The sequence below is a fragment of the Diprion similis genome, chromosome 8 (genome assembly GCF_021155765.1).
Source record: "Diprion similis isolate iyDipSimi1 chromosome 8, iyDipSimi1.1, whole genome shotgun sequence".
Lineage (NCBI taxonomy): Eukaryota > Metazoa > Arthropoda > Insecta > Hymenoptera > Diprionidae > Diprion > Diprion similis.
Window position 1 is genome coordinate 16866264 of NC_060112.1, and position 13203 is coordinate 16879466.

Below are 13203 nucleotides of genomic sequence, written 5' to 3' on the forward strand. Positions count from 1 at the left end.
ACGTACGCTAAAGAAGAACCCTGCAGACTGGAGTTAATTGGCTGAACCTCGAGGACTCAGCGATCCACTGTAAAAAATCAGGAGATATTGTGGCGTACCGTAGGAAAAAAGACGTCATTCTGAGTTTTCAACATGAAGCCAAAGTTAGTTTGCCCAACTGTTTCACGGTTACCAAAGAGCCACTTCTTCTTCTTCCCGAACCGTATCAAGAAGAAAGTAAACTTGCGATCTGAGCAGTGCTACTTTATTTCTGTATCTGTATAACAGACTCGTCGGAATGAGTAGATGCGAAGCGCGGTATAAATAAGCTATAAGGGTAGCCGGGGGTTGATGGTAGGGATAGTGGTGGCCGTTGTCACGTTCCTGACGTCCTACTTGAGGCGGCCGACGAGGGCCGCATAAATAACCCCGGGTTTACGACGCCGCGAGAGAGGACGAAGGACGGAGACCGCCTGCAGGAGCACCTCCCGTCGATCGCGTGACCAGCACCTCGAGTGCTCGTAAAGCTCGTCCTTGCGGTCATCATCCGCCTACCGAACTCCTTGGTTACAAAGTACCTTTACATCCCGGAACGAAACGGAACCGTGTTTATCCGTCTACTGCGTACCCGCCACCCCACCCAACGTCAGGATCCACTTTTCCCGGATGTTTTTCTCCCTTGATTTACGTCACGGAAAACACAATTACCGGAAATTCGAGAGACGAGACTAGTCACATAGATTGTACAATATTTGAGGCATCAGTTTTGCAGGAGATCGAGAGAGACAAGGATGAACGACGCTGTCTCTTCGAAAGTATCTATTAACAATCATGCGCGGTGTAATGTGTACAAGATGTAACGCTTGCGTTACACCATCACGAACACTGCAGCATGGGGCTGAGAGGTTTAATATTGCGGAATTAGGTAGATGGGTACATAGGTCGACAGGGAGCAGCCCTTCTCCTACGCCCGTCGACTCGAAGTGGCCCACACCCTGCAGCCGCGTCGTCGCGCGATTGGTATTCCAAACGCAGAGCGAGAAGAGCGCTACCACCCTGGTCGCACAAGACACGCGCATTCCAATCTAATTCAATTTCCAATCAACAGCCAATCAATTGATTCGAATTCAGTATACAGAGCGGCCGGCTTCAGGGGGCCGAGGCTTGCATGCCTATGAGGCCTTATTCTGACTCCGACTCTCTGTCTCTCTTTTTCTTTCTCTTGTCTCTCAGCCCCACCCTCCTTCCATTTATCTCCTGGTGTTTCCCTCCTTGTCCCCAGAAGACCCACCGAGAACACGCAAGAAGCGCGCGTCTTGAGAACGCTGCACGTACCCTGTTAAACAGCAAATTAGTTTTTCACGGAGCGCAATTCCGCAACGCTAACTGGGACTAAGACCTGTTACAGCAGCATCGCCCGTGTGCATGATACATACTATATAGGTGGATAGCTAGGTAACCTGCTACCATTTTAATTGCGCGAGCTTAATGCATCGCGACTTTTTGCCCGATCTCGAGCGCTTGCAGCAAAATTTCTTTAATGCTAAGCGATTACCGATTGCCGAATAAGGAACTCGAAATAACACGACGGTGCACCGAACGTCGACGGAGGTCGCTAAGGATTCAACTTTTTTACCCTCTTCGTCCTCTTCGTTCGAACGAACGCTGCCTGCGCAGTTCGATGCGATCGAACGAACCTTCGTTGCACGGGACCTAAAAAAGGGTCAAGATCCTACCTGTCGGTAGATTTCTTAATTACTTTCGTATAAATCAAGGTATTCGGATTTTTTATTTCAAGTTCTAAAAACGGGTGGATCCCTGGAACGGCACCCTTTTCCGAGTTTTCTCTCTTTCTCTCTATTTCGAATACTTCCAAAAGCTGTGTCTCTGTAAACTGAACGAACACCAATCGCATCGGCACGTTCAATTTCCATGTCGACAATAACCCGGTAGTGTTACGCGTCACGTCATGGAGACACATAATCGCCACACGGTACCCGATCAAATGCAACGCAAACCTGTTTACCGATGCGTGATGCGCTTGCGGTATCTGATTTCAACTGCGCAAGTGAACTTGCAAATACGCAAATGACCGTGTGCGGCATTGACGTTTGCAGTCGGAGGACCATTGGATGGTATTTGTCACCTATTGCGACATTTTGGAGAAAACAATATGTTTACAACGGGTTAATGCGGCTATATTAAAGTAGACGCGTGTCTGCGATACAAATTTTACACAAGAAATTGTACCTGAAATAAAACTCGGAGATGACTGCAGTCATTCTTCAAAATCTGAAATAGGTATTGCGTAGAAGTACGAAACAATTTGCGAATCGTGACAGGAATAAAATCTGGCGCAAGCTATTGTCCGGAAGAAAAATTATCTTTGACGTAGCAGTTGAACAGTCATTTTGAAGAATAAAAATTCTGCGAGATTCTGAAACCAGGTTATCCGCATGATTTGTTGACTTCTCTCGCAATTTCGTTGCTGGTTTGAAAGAGGCCTATAATTGCCGTTTTCTAAACTCTGTAGCGTATAATCACCCACAGATTCTCAAAACTGTAGGTACGACATAGTTTCTTCATTTCCTTCCTTCTTAGAAAAAAAATTCAGCCGTCGGTCGAAAGCTTGTGATTTCTAAAACCAGAGAGTCCGGCAATTCAAAGTCGAAGACTCCAGGAATCGAATTGTTTTCCAGTCATCGATTGTTTACTGCTGGGCAGCGAAGGCCGAGGTCGCCGGGGGTCATAAGAGGGCGAAGAGGAGTCGAGAGGTCAGCGAGAGATCGCGAACAAAGAGATACCGATGCTGGCACGTGAATGGGGACGCAGTTTTCTGCGTTTCGCGACGGACGGCGTGTGAGCGATGCATAATGCATGGCGTAGAACGACGTAGGTACGCGGGACGGGCAAACTGCGACGGGTTTGCTCGCGCGCGCGCGCAATCGCCGGGCGCTAATACATCTCGATGATAGATAGAGCGCATGTGTTTGGCCTCCTCGGCGAGGCGGTGGTGGCGGTTCTCGCGAGAGGGTGGAATTCGCGAGGGTTGGCGAGGCGCCGGCGTTGCGATTCTGGGCACGTCGCCGTCAGACGGGCGGACGGAGGGCCAGCCTACGTGCGACACGGCTACGCTTTTACGCTCTTGCTCTTGCTCCCGCTCCCCCCCTCCCTCCTTATATCCTCGTCTATTCGCCACCGTCGCTCGGCTCTGAACGGGAGGCGGCCAAAGCCCGTTCCGGGGGAGTCGCGGCTCTCATTTCAATATCTTAAGAAATATAAATTTGCCAAATTCCTCTGCGTCGAAATGCATTTCATCGACTCGAGAATCGGGGAAAGGAACAAGAAATAAAGAAAGTTGAATGAAATTAGAAATGGCCGCTGAGGTAGGTACACAATACTGCGTGGTAGAAATTTATGGAGAAGAGACTCATCGATAGAGACTGAAAACACTTCAATCGGATTGATTCAAATTTTTGCGCTTAATCGTATGAGAGTGATCAACTCGGTCTCGATAACAGAACGTGTCATTAACCTCAAGCAATCTGATTTCACCATCATTTTTATGCTGAATCACTCGCCTTTGGGGCACGATTATACAACTTTACGCACGTTTGAAGGAAACAGAGGGAGCTTTGCTTTCTGTAGACTGAACTTAATATAACCAACTCACAGCAGATCATATAAATCTATTAACCTACTGTCTAATCATTAGCTACTATATTATAAATTCAAATTACTTAATCAAAATCAATGGACCCTAGCTGTATACTCATTAAACCGGAAATACGGTCGTCATAGAACGCACAAGATTCATAACGCTATATGTAACATAGATCGCGTGTCAAAGCTGCAAAGTAGTACCGTTTGTCGGTGCTTGAGACATTGGATCGAAGAAAGGAGAAGAGACGTAGCTGGCGTCGGCAACGGAGGAATCATCATTCGTAGGCTAAGGTACTGGGATCGGTGCGTCGGTATACGCCGGCACTTTATTTTGTCGAGGTAATAAAGTAACGATGGTAATGTGATTTCATCCTGCTTCCTGAGCTAATCTGCGATGATTGTGTAAAAGATATTGCCTATCATAAAAGTTCAATAAAGAGTAATAATCGTAAAAATTTTAACGTTAAAACCTAGTTCATTTTTCGAACGGAAATTAAAAATATTTTCCAAAATTACAGGTTCTGCAGTTTAACACGATCCAGTGGACCAAAATTAACGGAACGGTGAATCATTTCGAGTCAAAGTTTCAAAGTTGTTAAGTCAAAGCACGATTTGCGTAGGCGAAATCGTATACATGGGATGATTAGTCACCTCTGGTTCTTAAATAAAGATATACTTGAAAATAAAGAGAAAAAAAACTTGGCACCGTCTGACGACTATTTCTATGATCTCTTTACCTATAACAATGCATTTCTGCGTGATTGCAGAATGTGGAACTTTGACCAGAGATTTTACTATTTTTTACTGATTAAAATAAGTGGTACTTTGTGACATAATACTGTATTCATTTGAGCAAGATGATAAAAAGAGTTCTCTAGATAAGGGTGAATACAAGTTGTGATCTAGTGACAACATAGAAAACAAACAATTTTGTTATCAGACCTATAACTTCGATAACACGTTTTGTATACTCGTATATGTATATAAGTCAAAGTAAATTACATATATCGAGATATAAAGACCAGAATGAAAGCAAACACCACAAGCACATATAAATTTGCTGGGTTTAAAAATAAAAATGAGCTCGCAGGTCACGAAATGACCAATGATATCTGTATGCATGTAGAACGTCTACAATCTACATGAATAATTTAAATACATGTTGGTAAAGAATAGAATAATTTAACGTGCCAATATTTATTGACATTGCATTTTTATCACGACTGACTCTGAATTTAGCGATGACCGAAGTCATGAGTCAATAGAGACAATTCTTGGTTAAGAATGTCGTAACTCCTTCATAATCCTCCGAAAAAAAGGATAAAAATATCCTGCTCTTTCCAACATGGAGTTATTTGGTGATAAAAACGAACTAAAATTATCGTAAAACCGATGCAGGTGATATCATGCAAAGCTCGTGAAAAACGTGAGGTATGTGTAGGTATACTTACAGTAACCTGGTTGATACGCTCGTCGAGGAGATGATGCTGATCGAGAACAACCTCGTAGGAAAGAAGTCTGTCGTGGGCAGCTCGGAGCTCTACTCGCATAGCTGCCATGTCCCGATGAAGGGCAGCAGCTCTTCGCGCTTCCTCAGCGCGGGTTGACAGCGACTCCCAGCGTTCTATCAGGCCTAAAATCAAGCGAGACAATCGATTTTTAGAATTTGCGTCTAAAACGAGCGCAATTCGTAAAGCTACAGCCGCGAAAAGGGCGCAAAAAACTAGCCATTTCGTAACCCGCAATCTGATTCGCACTCATCGCGCGTATGGAAGTGTTAATTACATTAAACCGCGAGTGTTATAAACATCTATGTCTCAAAGCGTGGGGATTTCGTGCTCGACTGTAGGATCGACCACGTAACAAACTCTGCCGACCATCCCAGATCGGGCTTAATTCCAGTTTACGAAGCACGTCATGCGATGCATTTAGACTAATTGAGACTTGGAATACATCTTTTGACAGTACATTCCGCGCCTTCGAGCCCATCACAATTGCTGCACAATTGATGGATCTTAAATGAACAATGGACTCGAGACGAAGATCGAAAGTATACTCGACGCCTAAGAAGAATCACGGTCTCGCATATAAGGAGAAGCGAAAGTGCGAACAAGTCGGAACAAGGGTCAACGGAGTTATTCACGCAAGTGGTGCAAGCTCACCGGGGAAGACGCAATATCACTGGAACTTAATCACACTTCATCAGAAAAACGAGTCCCACCGTTCTCACCGATTCGCAAACGAGCTTGCAACGAGGTACAGCTAATTTCGCGAGTACTGGCAGCCGAAGAGCACTATCACCGAAATCTAGAGTCTGGCTCTCGGGCCGACTGTCAGTCGGCGTGTGCCACACGTACGGCGCCTGCAGAAGACCCGACCGTGGTCACCACAAGCCTACATGGAACAAGTCGAAAGTTGATTTGCTTCGCCTCCCTCTCACTTCCTCCTCGCCATCGTATCCCTCTTTAGAGCTGTCTTTGGTCGTGCGTTCACTCGAGCCGTTTTGATACCGAGAATCCTCGGGTCCCCCGAATGTCACGGTATACTGCAAGGTCTAATAACGTCTTTACCTGCTTCTTCACCCAGTAACGAGCAACGCGATATCGAATTTATACCTGGGCGCAAACAAAGCCGATACTTTTCCCCTTAGGGGAGTCGAAGGCCGAGATTAGACCGGAAAATTTAGAGTTGGGGAATAGGATTGGGAAAAGGAAAACAGCAACGGATTCGACACTCTTGACTCTATCTGCAGTAGCACCGTCGTCGGCACGTGAATTGTTTCGAAGCTGCAATCGCGGGTTTGAGCTGACGGTAACATGTCGTCAGACGCAGGCGTTCGACCTTGGTTATTCCAGACATCAAGTATTCTCTGATACTGTCAAGTATCTACTGGTACTTGATTCACGGAATTCAAAGGCGACTATTTACTCGAAGAACTTGATTATATTATTAGCTGTTTCTGTGGTCCGAGCTCCTGAAATTGTTTTTACAGCGAGCTAGCCTCGAGACAGTCTGCAAAAACAATGAGACTAGTTTCCAACGGATCTTGAAGTTGACCTGACCGCTGAATGTAAAAGTAAGACTGAATCACAAGTTGCACTGTTTCTTCGTCATGCTGGTCAGTGCAAAACACACAGAAAAATACACTTGCACAGTGTTGCACAAAAAATTCACTGCTCTTTCCTGAACGAGATGACGATCTTCACGGCACGGCGATACTTCGCTAACCAGGAATTGCTGAAGAAACGGAGTGAGGGAAGGTATCGGAATCAAGACCGTTAGATAAACTCACTCTTGACGTTATCTGATCGGTGACAGAGAAGGAGATCGTACTGACTGGCCGATCTGCTGCACGTCAGTCTTCCAGCATTGGGAAACCAATCACTACCGAACCGTCTGTGCGAAGCTCGGGAACGGTTCATGACCATAGCGCAATGGGTACGTTTCGTGGTCTGCTTTATGAATTATGATCCCACGATCTTCAGGCTAACTAGCCAGGTTCGATCGGACTACTTGCCGCTAGCGTATTTCTTTTAGTTCAGAGACTTACTCCGGTTGGATTCTGAGAGAACTGAGGGGTGACTTAAAAATAGGCCAAAGAATTCGACGATACCTTTTTCAAGCGGGACGAGATAATTTCGAGTCGACGAACTTGTATATAGGTATAGCTTGCAGGATATGATGACCTTGGATTTAAACTCACGGAAGCCTTGCAGCGCGGACCTTTTTTTCGTGTTCGCACTATTTTTGGATTCAGGAAATTCAAAGGTGGGCGGCTTGGCTCGAACCTTCACGTGTGGGTGCGACAGTTTGCATTCCGGTTGTGCGAGATTGTGGAAGAGAGAATTATTTAACACGTGGGTGATCCGGACGGATGTATCAGCACACGGTGTAAATCGTTCACGAAATAAACTCATCGCCACTAAAATAAATATTATATGTGAATGATAGATAAAAGGTTGTGAAACAAAGAAAAATTTGCCAATTTTTTAAGCACTGAAACTCTACGACAATTTACTTGGTCTGATAACAATCAAACGTGATGCTGCATGGCTCGTACAGTTGGTCGCTGTAATAACTGTGAACTAGCAGAGATTAGAGGAACAAGATAGATACAGAGTGAACAAGAAAAACGCGGCATCACTGCACAACTGCACATAGACAATTATACGCGGCGGAAAAGGCGAATGACATTTATCGCGAGCTCTGTGAAAATATAGAAAGGATTTCCTTGAGTAATCGCGTAACGCGGGCGTGGAAATGAGAAACCCACTGCACACATAAAATGGGTCACTCTCTCGTCAGAACTATAAGCCTATAGTACAAAGTAACACGGTTCTAATCGTTGAACGAGGCCAGATTCAAAAAGTTCGTCTCGGTACGGTTCGTCTTTGGCTCGTGAGAGCTTCGCAGCTTTGATTTCTACACCTATAATCCTCGAATAGAACCACTCGTCAGAAGTGTTCAAGGAGTTTTCTAGTACAAATATACATACAAAAATTGATTCTAAGCACACTATGTGAATTTCGCTTCAAATTAATAATCCGTGCGATACATATGTATCTGCAAATAATCCAGTGGCGATATTTCAAGGCAACTTTTTTCACTCGACCAACGATTTTCACTCGACTCGTGAAGAGGCAAGTATAGAATTCTATCGCAAACCTACCAGCGGCTATGTATGTAGCATATACTAGATACATGTATTCATGTGTATGTGTATTCATGCATGAGCGAACAGCAATTATGAGGCGAAAAATTACCACAGATTCATTTTCGAATCAATTGAAGTATGAAGGGCGCGCAATGTCTCAGAATCGAACGCGTAATCTAGCAAATTTATGAGTAGCTGCCGATCAGTTTGCAGCTCCCGTTATTCCTGAATCTCTAGCCCATATTCCACGACGATCGTGAAAGAGTCCGTTGCACGAAAAGTCGTGTGTGTCGGCCGAGGAAAAAAAATATGAAAAAAAAAAGCGCCTTGTAAATGAAAACGGGGTCATACAGGAAAGCGTACGAATGTGGGAGCCAGACGATTTGGCAAAAGGCGGACATGGGAAGTGCTCGTTGCGGCAAATAAATCGCTCGTGTCATTTGAAAGATGCGCAAAAACTCAATTCGTAGATCAGCCATACGAGGAGTTCAAGGATACGATGTATAGTATTATCGCAAAAAACGTATTGGGTTCGATTTCAGTATCAACTTCTTTCGGGATCGAATTGAATCGATGGGCATCGCATCGGTGTCAAAAGTCCCACAATAAAAAGTTTAGTCCATAATTCTCTGGTATCAAGTTGTCGTCGGTTGCATCGAATTGCAGATTTATTTGCGATTTCTCGTTCATGCAGTCATTTCCTAAACCAAAGCGCAATATAATTTTCCATCGGTACCGGTCGATGCCGTTACTTTTTCCGTTACAGCTCGAGATTTATTGGCGAAACGCGCAGGTATCTGTATTATTACTGTTGTAAGACGGGAATATATGTATTATTACATGCGCGTGTACTAATAATTCTTCTTATTTCGCACGAACGGCATTTAACAATAGGTATGTAAATGCACACCTGCTGATACCTGCTTTTGTACGAAAAGAGTGGACCTAATTCCAGTTAAACTCCAGGGACTTTCCCCTTCCACGAACCCCGAGGCCACAAATTGTCGTATTCTATCCCTGAGGGGCCAAAACGGGTCTGCAGGTACTCGAAGGAAAGTAAAGAGAAAATGCAGCAAAGAGAGTGGTAAGACGAGATTATTGCAGGTAAAGTGAGCCGATCGTTCAACGGATCGGGTCAACGGGCAGGATCAACTGGACTTGAAATTCCAATTTGAAAGTTACAAAGAAGTACGAACCCGTTTTATTATATACCGATTCGAATTTCATTTCTTCGCCATTGTTTTGTCAGAAATTTGACGGGTACATGACGGCGTCTGGAATGCAAATTATTGTCTTTCGAAGATCTATCCAATTGCAAAGGTTTGCCCATCTATCAACGATCGAAATTATATTTCGAGGGTGATTATTATTTTATCGCATGTGCCGCGGGATGAAATCTGATGGATAATTGATGGACCGCTGAGATAGCGAATCACGTAGTAGCCACGTGAAAGATAAGCAGCGGACTACCGTATACGAGCTATGCACAGCGACTGCCCGGCAAAATTGATCTATCCGATTGCTTTAAAAGTCCACCAACGGGATCCATGGGTCAGTCAACTTCCGGTGAAACGTTCGTAGCTGTCCCGATTTAGCTCGCTCAACAGGAGATTATTACTGCCTGCAGCAATCAATGCAATTATCGTATTTAGTGGAGGGTGCATAACGTTCAATTAATCATATGGACACACGCAGAAATCTGGATTTTCAATCCAGCCCTTGCGGGGCGTGCGGAAAAGCCTCGCTTTCACGGAATAAAGTGGTGAAGGGAAAGTAAAAAAATAGAGCAAAGAAAATGAAAGTTCCAAGTCCAAGTTGAAGTACGGTGCCTAGTGCGTCGGCATTTTAACTGCACTTAACTGAATGATTATTAATTTCCGACTCGCAAAGCATCTGCGTAATTAGAAAATTTACAAGTCAGTTCCGCTTTCGTGCGTTCTCTGCGATGTATTTATTGTTTTATCGTCCGTAATTTCGACCCAGTTGCCCCCGCGAGCGAAGAATTCGATGCACCAGAAAACGAAGCCCTATCTCGAATTTTCGCCTGCGAGCAATTTGTCCCGAAGTACTATTTTATACCCAGGCATTAGCATCTTCGGAGAAACTCTTATTTTATCTTGTAAATACGCCACCTTCACCTCGATTCACGAGCGGATAACCTTTCGAAGATACGAAAAACTTTCACAAGTCGCGGCAGAACGGGACTGGATAAAAAAAAAAAAATGCAGTTTCAAAGGTGATCAAGAGACCGCGGCGGTAAGTCGTTCGATTGTCATCAATGACATCAACGTCATATTAATTTCATCCTGAATTTGAATAAACTGGGACAAGTGCCCACGCATAAAGCCTGCACGTGATTTATACATAACTGGTCACGCGGTATGCAAGCGTAACATCGCATGACGCACGGCAATTATGCAGCAAGTCGTACTTATAAACCACCCAAGTGTACGTTACACACATTCTATAGAGTGCATGGAAGTATAAATATTTTCCGATGTTGTTAAATCGATCTTGAATACGCGTTTATTCGATAATCAATCATCAAGCCGCCTGCGCGCGTATCTCTAATCAACAAAAGCCTTCCAAGTAAGCTCTGGCCAGAATCGTACCTGTAATAATCATTAGCGCGTGAATGTAGATTAAAACGTGAAAGAATTGACAGTTGTAGGTTGAAGACATACGCTGGCCTGCAGTAGAAACACCTAACGGAATTACGTAAGATCAGCTGTTCGACTTGGCTTGTATATACTAACAGAACCAGTAACAGTAACAGTATATTTAGAAGAACCTTGAGCAGAACGTATAGGTATAAGTGTCCGCGCAACGTGAAACAACATTTTTACAGCTGTCGTAAAATTTGAAAATACACGGAATCGAAGCATTCGCTAAATTTTAAAACTCACTTCCATTATTATCAATAGATGCGTTTCATTCCATAATATACGGTTATAAAAAAATTAATTTTCACCTATAAACAGCCATGAAAATGCGATTTCTCCTACAATGTAACGACAGACAGTAAAAAATTCTTCCAATTAGGTAATCTCATTAACAATTAGCATACCCGCTGCATCTACACGGTAAGTTTCCATCGACTATCCGATAGTTTGAAAGTTCGAAGAAAACAAGAGAAAAAAAAACACAAACAAACAAAAAAACAGGAATTTCGTAGCACCATAAACTCGGAGTTGATAATACGGTGAAACTGAAGCCTCATCATACATAGGGATCCGACAAAGTGGAATGAATTGGAATTATTTTGCCATGAAGAAATACGTACAGCTAGACTCCACCAAATCCGCCGCAGTGATGTCAGTCTGCACAAACATCGTCATCCCTACATTTGACTTGTTGTTATGTACGACACGTCGATGCACCAAAAACGCGAATTACTGATGCAGGTATCCGCGATACGCGGTTGTATCGAAAGTGCAAAGACTGTAGGGTACCGCGGCAAAAGCAACGTGCGACTGCTCGCGGGCAACACAGACGAGACTCGAGTCTCTCAAGTCGTGCCACTCCGACTCCCGCGGCTTATAAGGAGCGGCTCTGACGGCTCGGAACGCGACGCTGACTACCGGAAAACCGTCGCAAAATGCTACAGAAGTGGCAGTTAGGTCGGTTTGTCACGTTATTTTCGTTACAACATTCTTGATTCACCTACCTGTACACCTTCAACTGCTAGGCAGTGCCGGAAACAGGCAAAAAAAGATTTTTCCTCGTTGGAAATTACGTCGCTAGCTATTGAGGACGGATATTGTATATTTAAGATAGTTATGGGACCATCAACGCGAAATTAATATTGCCGTTGATTATTCTTTTATTTTCATCCAGACGCGGTCTGTTATAAAAAATTAAATGGCAATGATAGGGGAATTGGAATGCGCACAGAAACAAGCATTTTCCATGCAATGTACCAGTTTTTGTCTACCTATTAACAAAAAATCCAATTCAATGGTCGTAGGAATAACTATTTCTATTCCTGATTACGGAAGTTTTCTATTGTTAATATGGAAATTGTGCTGGGATTGTAGTAGATAGAATAAATATGCAAACACTGTTATAGCATGCAAAAATTAGTCAAGTTTATGTATTTATCGAAACATAAAAAAAATAACTACGGAAAAGGTCTTACCGTACGAAGTAAGTGTACAATCCAAATTAATATGCTATGTACAATTTTCAAACAAATACTGTGTCTATAATACTTGATAGTGTTAGGTGATTTAGGAGCATAAGTTGTGAGATTTGTTTTTTTCTTTTTTGTTAAAATATCGTGACGTCAGTGTTCGAAAAGAAATCGTAACGGATTATAATACTATGCAAAATTAGTTCTAAGAATAACCTAGGTTTATTACCTAAAACTTAGGTGTGAAACATCATTTAATCATGTACAAAATTCTAGGCATGTAAACGAGGAAGATAACAATAATAAATTAGAATAATACGAGTAAGTAAATCGAGGTTTAATACGCACATAACACAAGAACACACATACCTACCAACATTCATTCAGATCACAGCAGCAAAAAACAAGCCAATGCAAAGAACAAAACATAACAATAAATGTACATTTCTAAAAGTAAATGGTTTCGAAAAAGACAGTACAATAATTCGTACCACTACTTAAATTCAGTTTTCAAAAAAAAAACCGAGTATAAAGAGCGGACAATAAACCTTGTCAGGTAATATTCGTATAAAATTAGGACCTACCCAATTTAAAGTTCAACGAACTCAAATAAGAGATCAGCAACCGGTGTAACAATGTACATGAACACGCTCATTGCTCACATTTGTTAGTTAACTAACAATAGATTTAACGTGGATAATACACATAGATGTATAAGTTATACGCTACATCCATGGAACGAGTAAATATTAAAGTTTAGCTTAGACGGGACACG

General features: G+C 43.1%; 1 protein-coding gene and 1 long non-coding RNA gene across 2 annotated transcripts in view; one reads left to right on the forward strand and one right to left on the reverse strand.

Annotated features, from left to right (window-relative positions):
• Window positions 1-13203, reverse strand: part of LOC124409082 — a 121422-nt gene that overhangs the window by 10694 nt on the left and 97525 nt on the right. The window contains exon 21 of the mRNA XM_046886474.1: window positions 5094-5275. Within this exon, the coding sequence (XP_046742430.1) occupies window positions 5094-5275 (182 nt within the window). The remainder of the gene's footprint in view (window positions 1-5093; window positions 5276-13203) is intronic.
• On the forward strand, window positions 10927-12421 carry LOC124408576. Its single transcript, XR_006929448.1, has 2 exons — window positions 10927-11099; window positions 11570-12421. It is a non-coding gene; the product is annotated as an uncharacterized LOC124408576 (long non-coding RNA).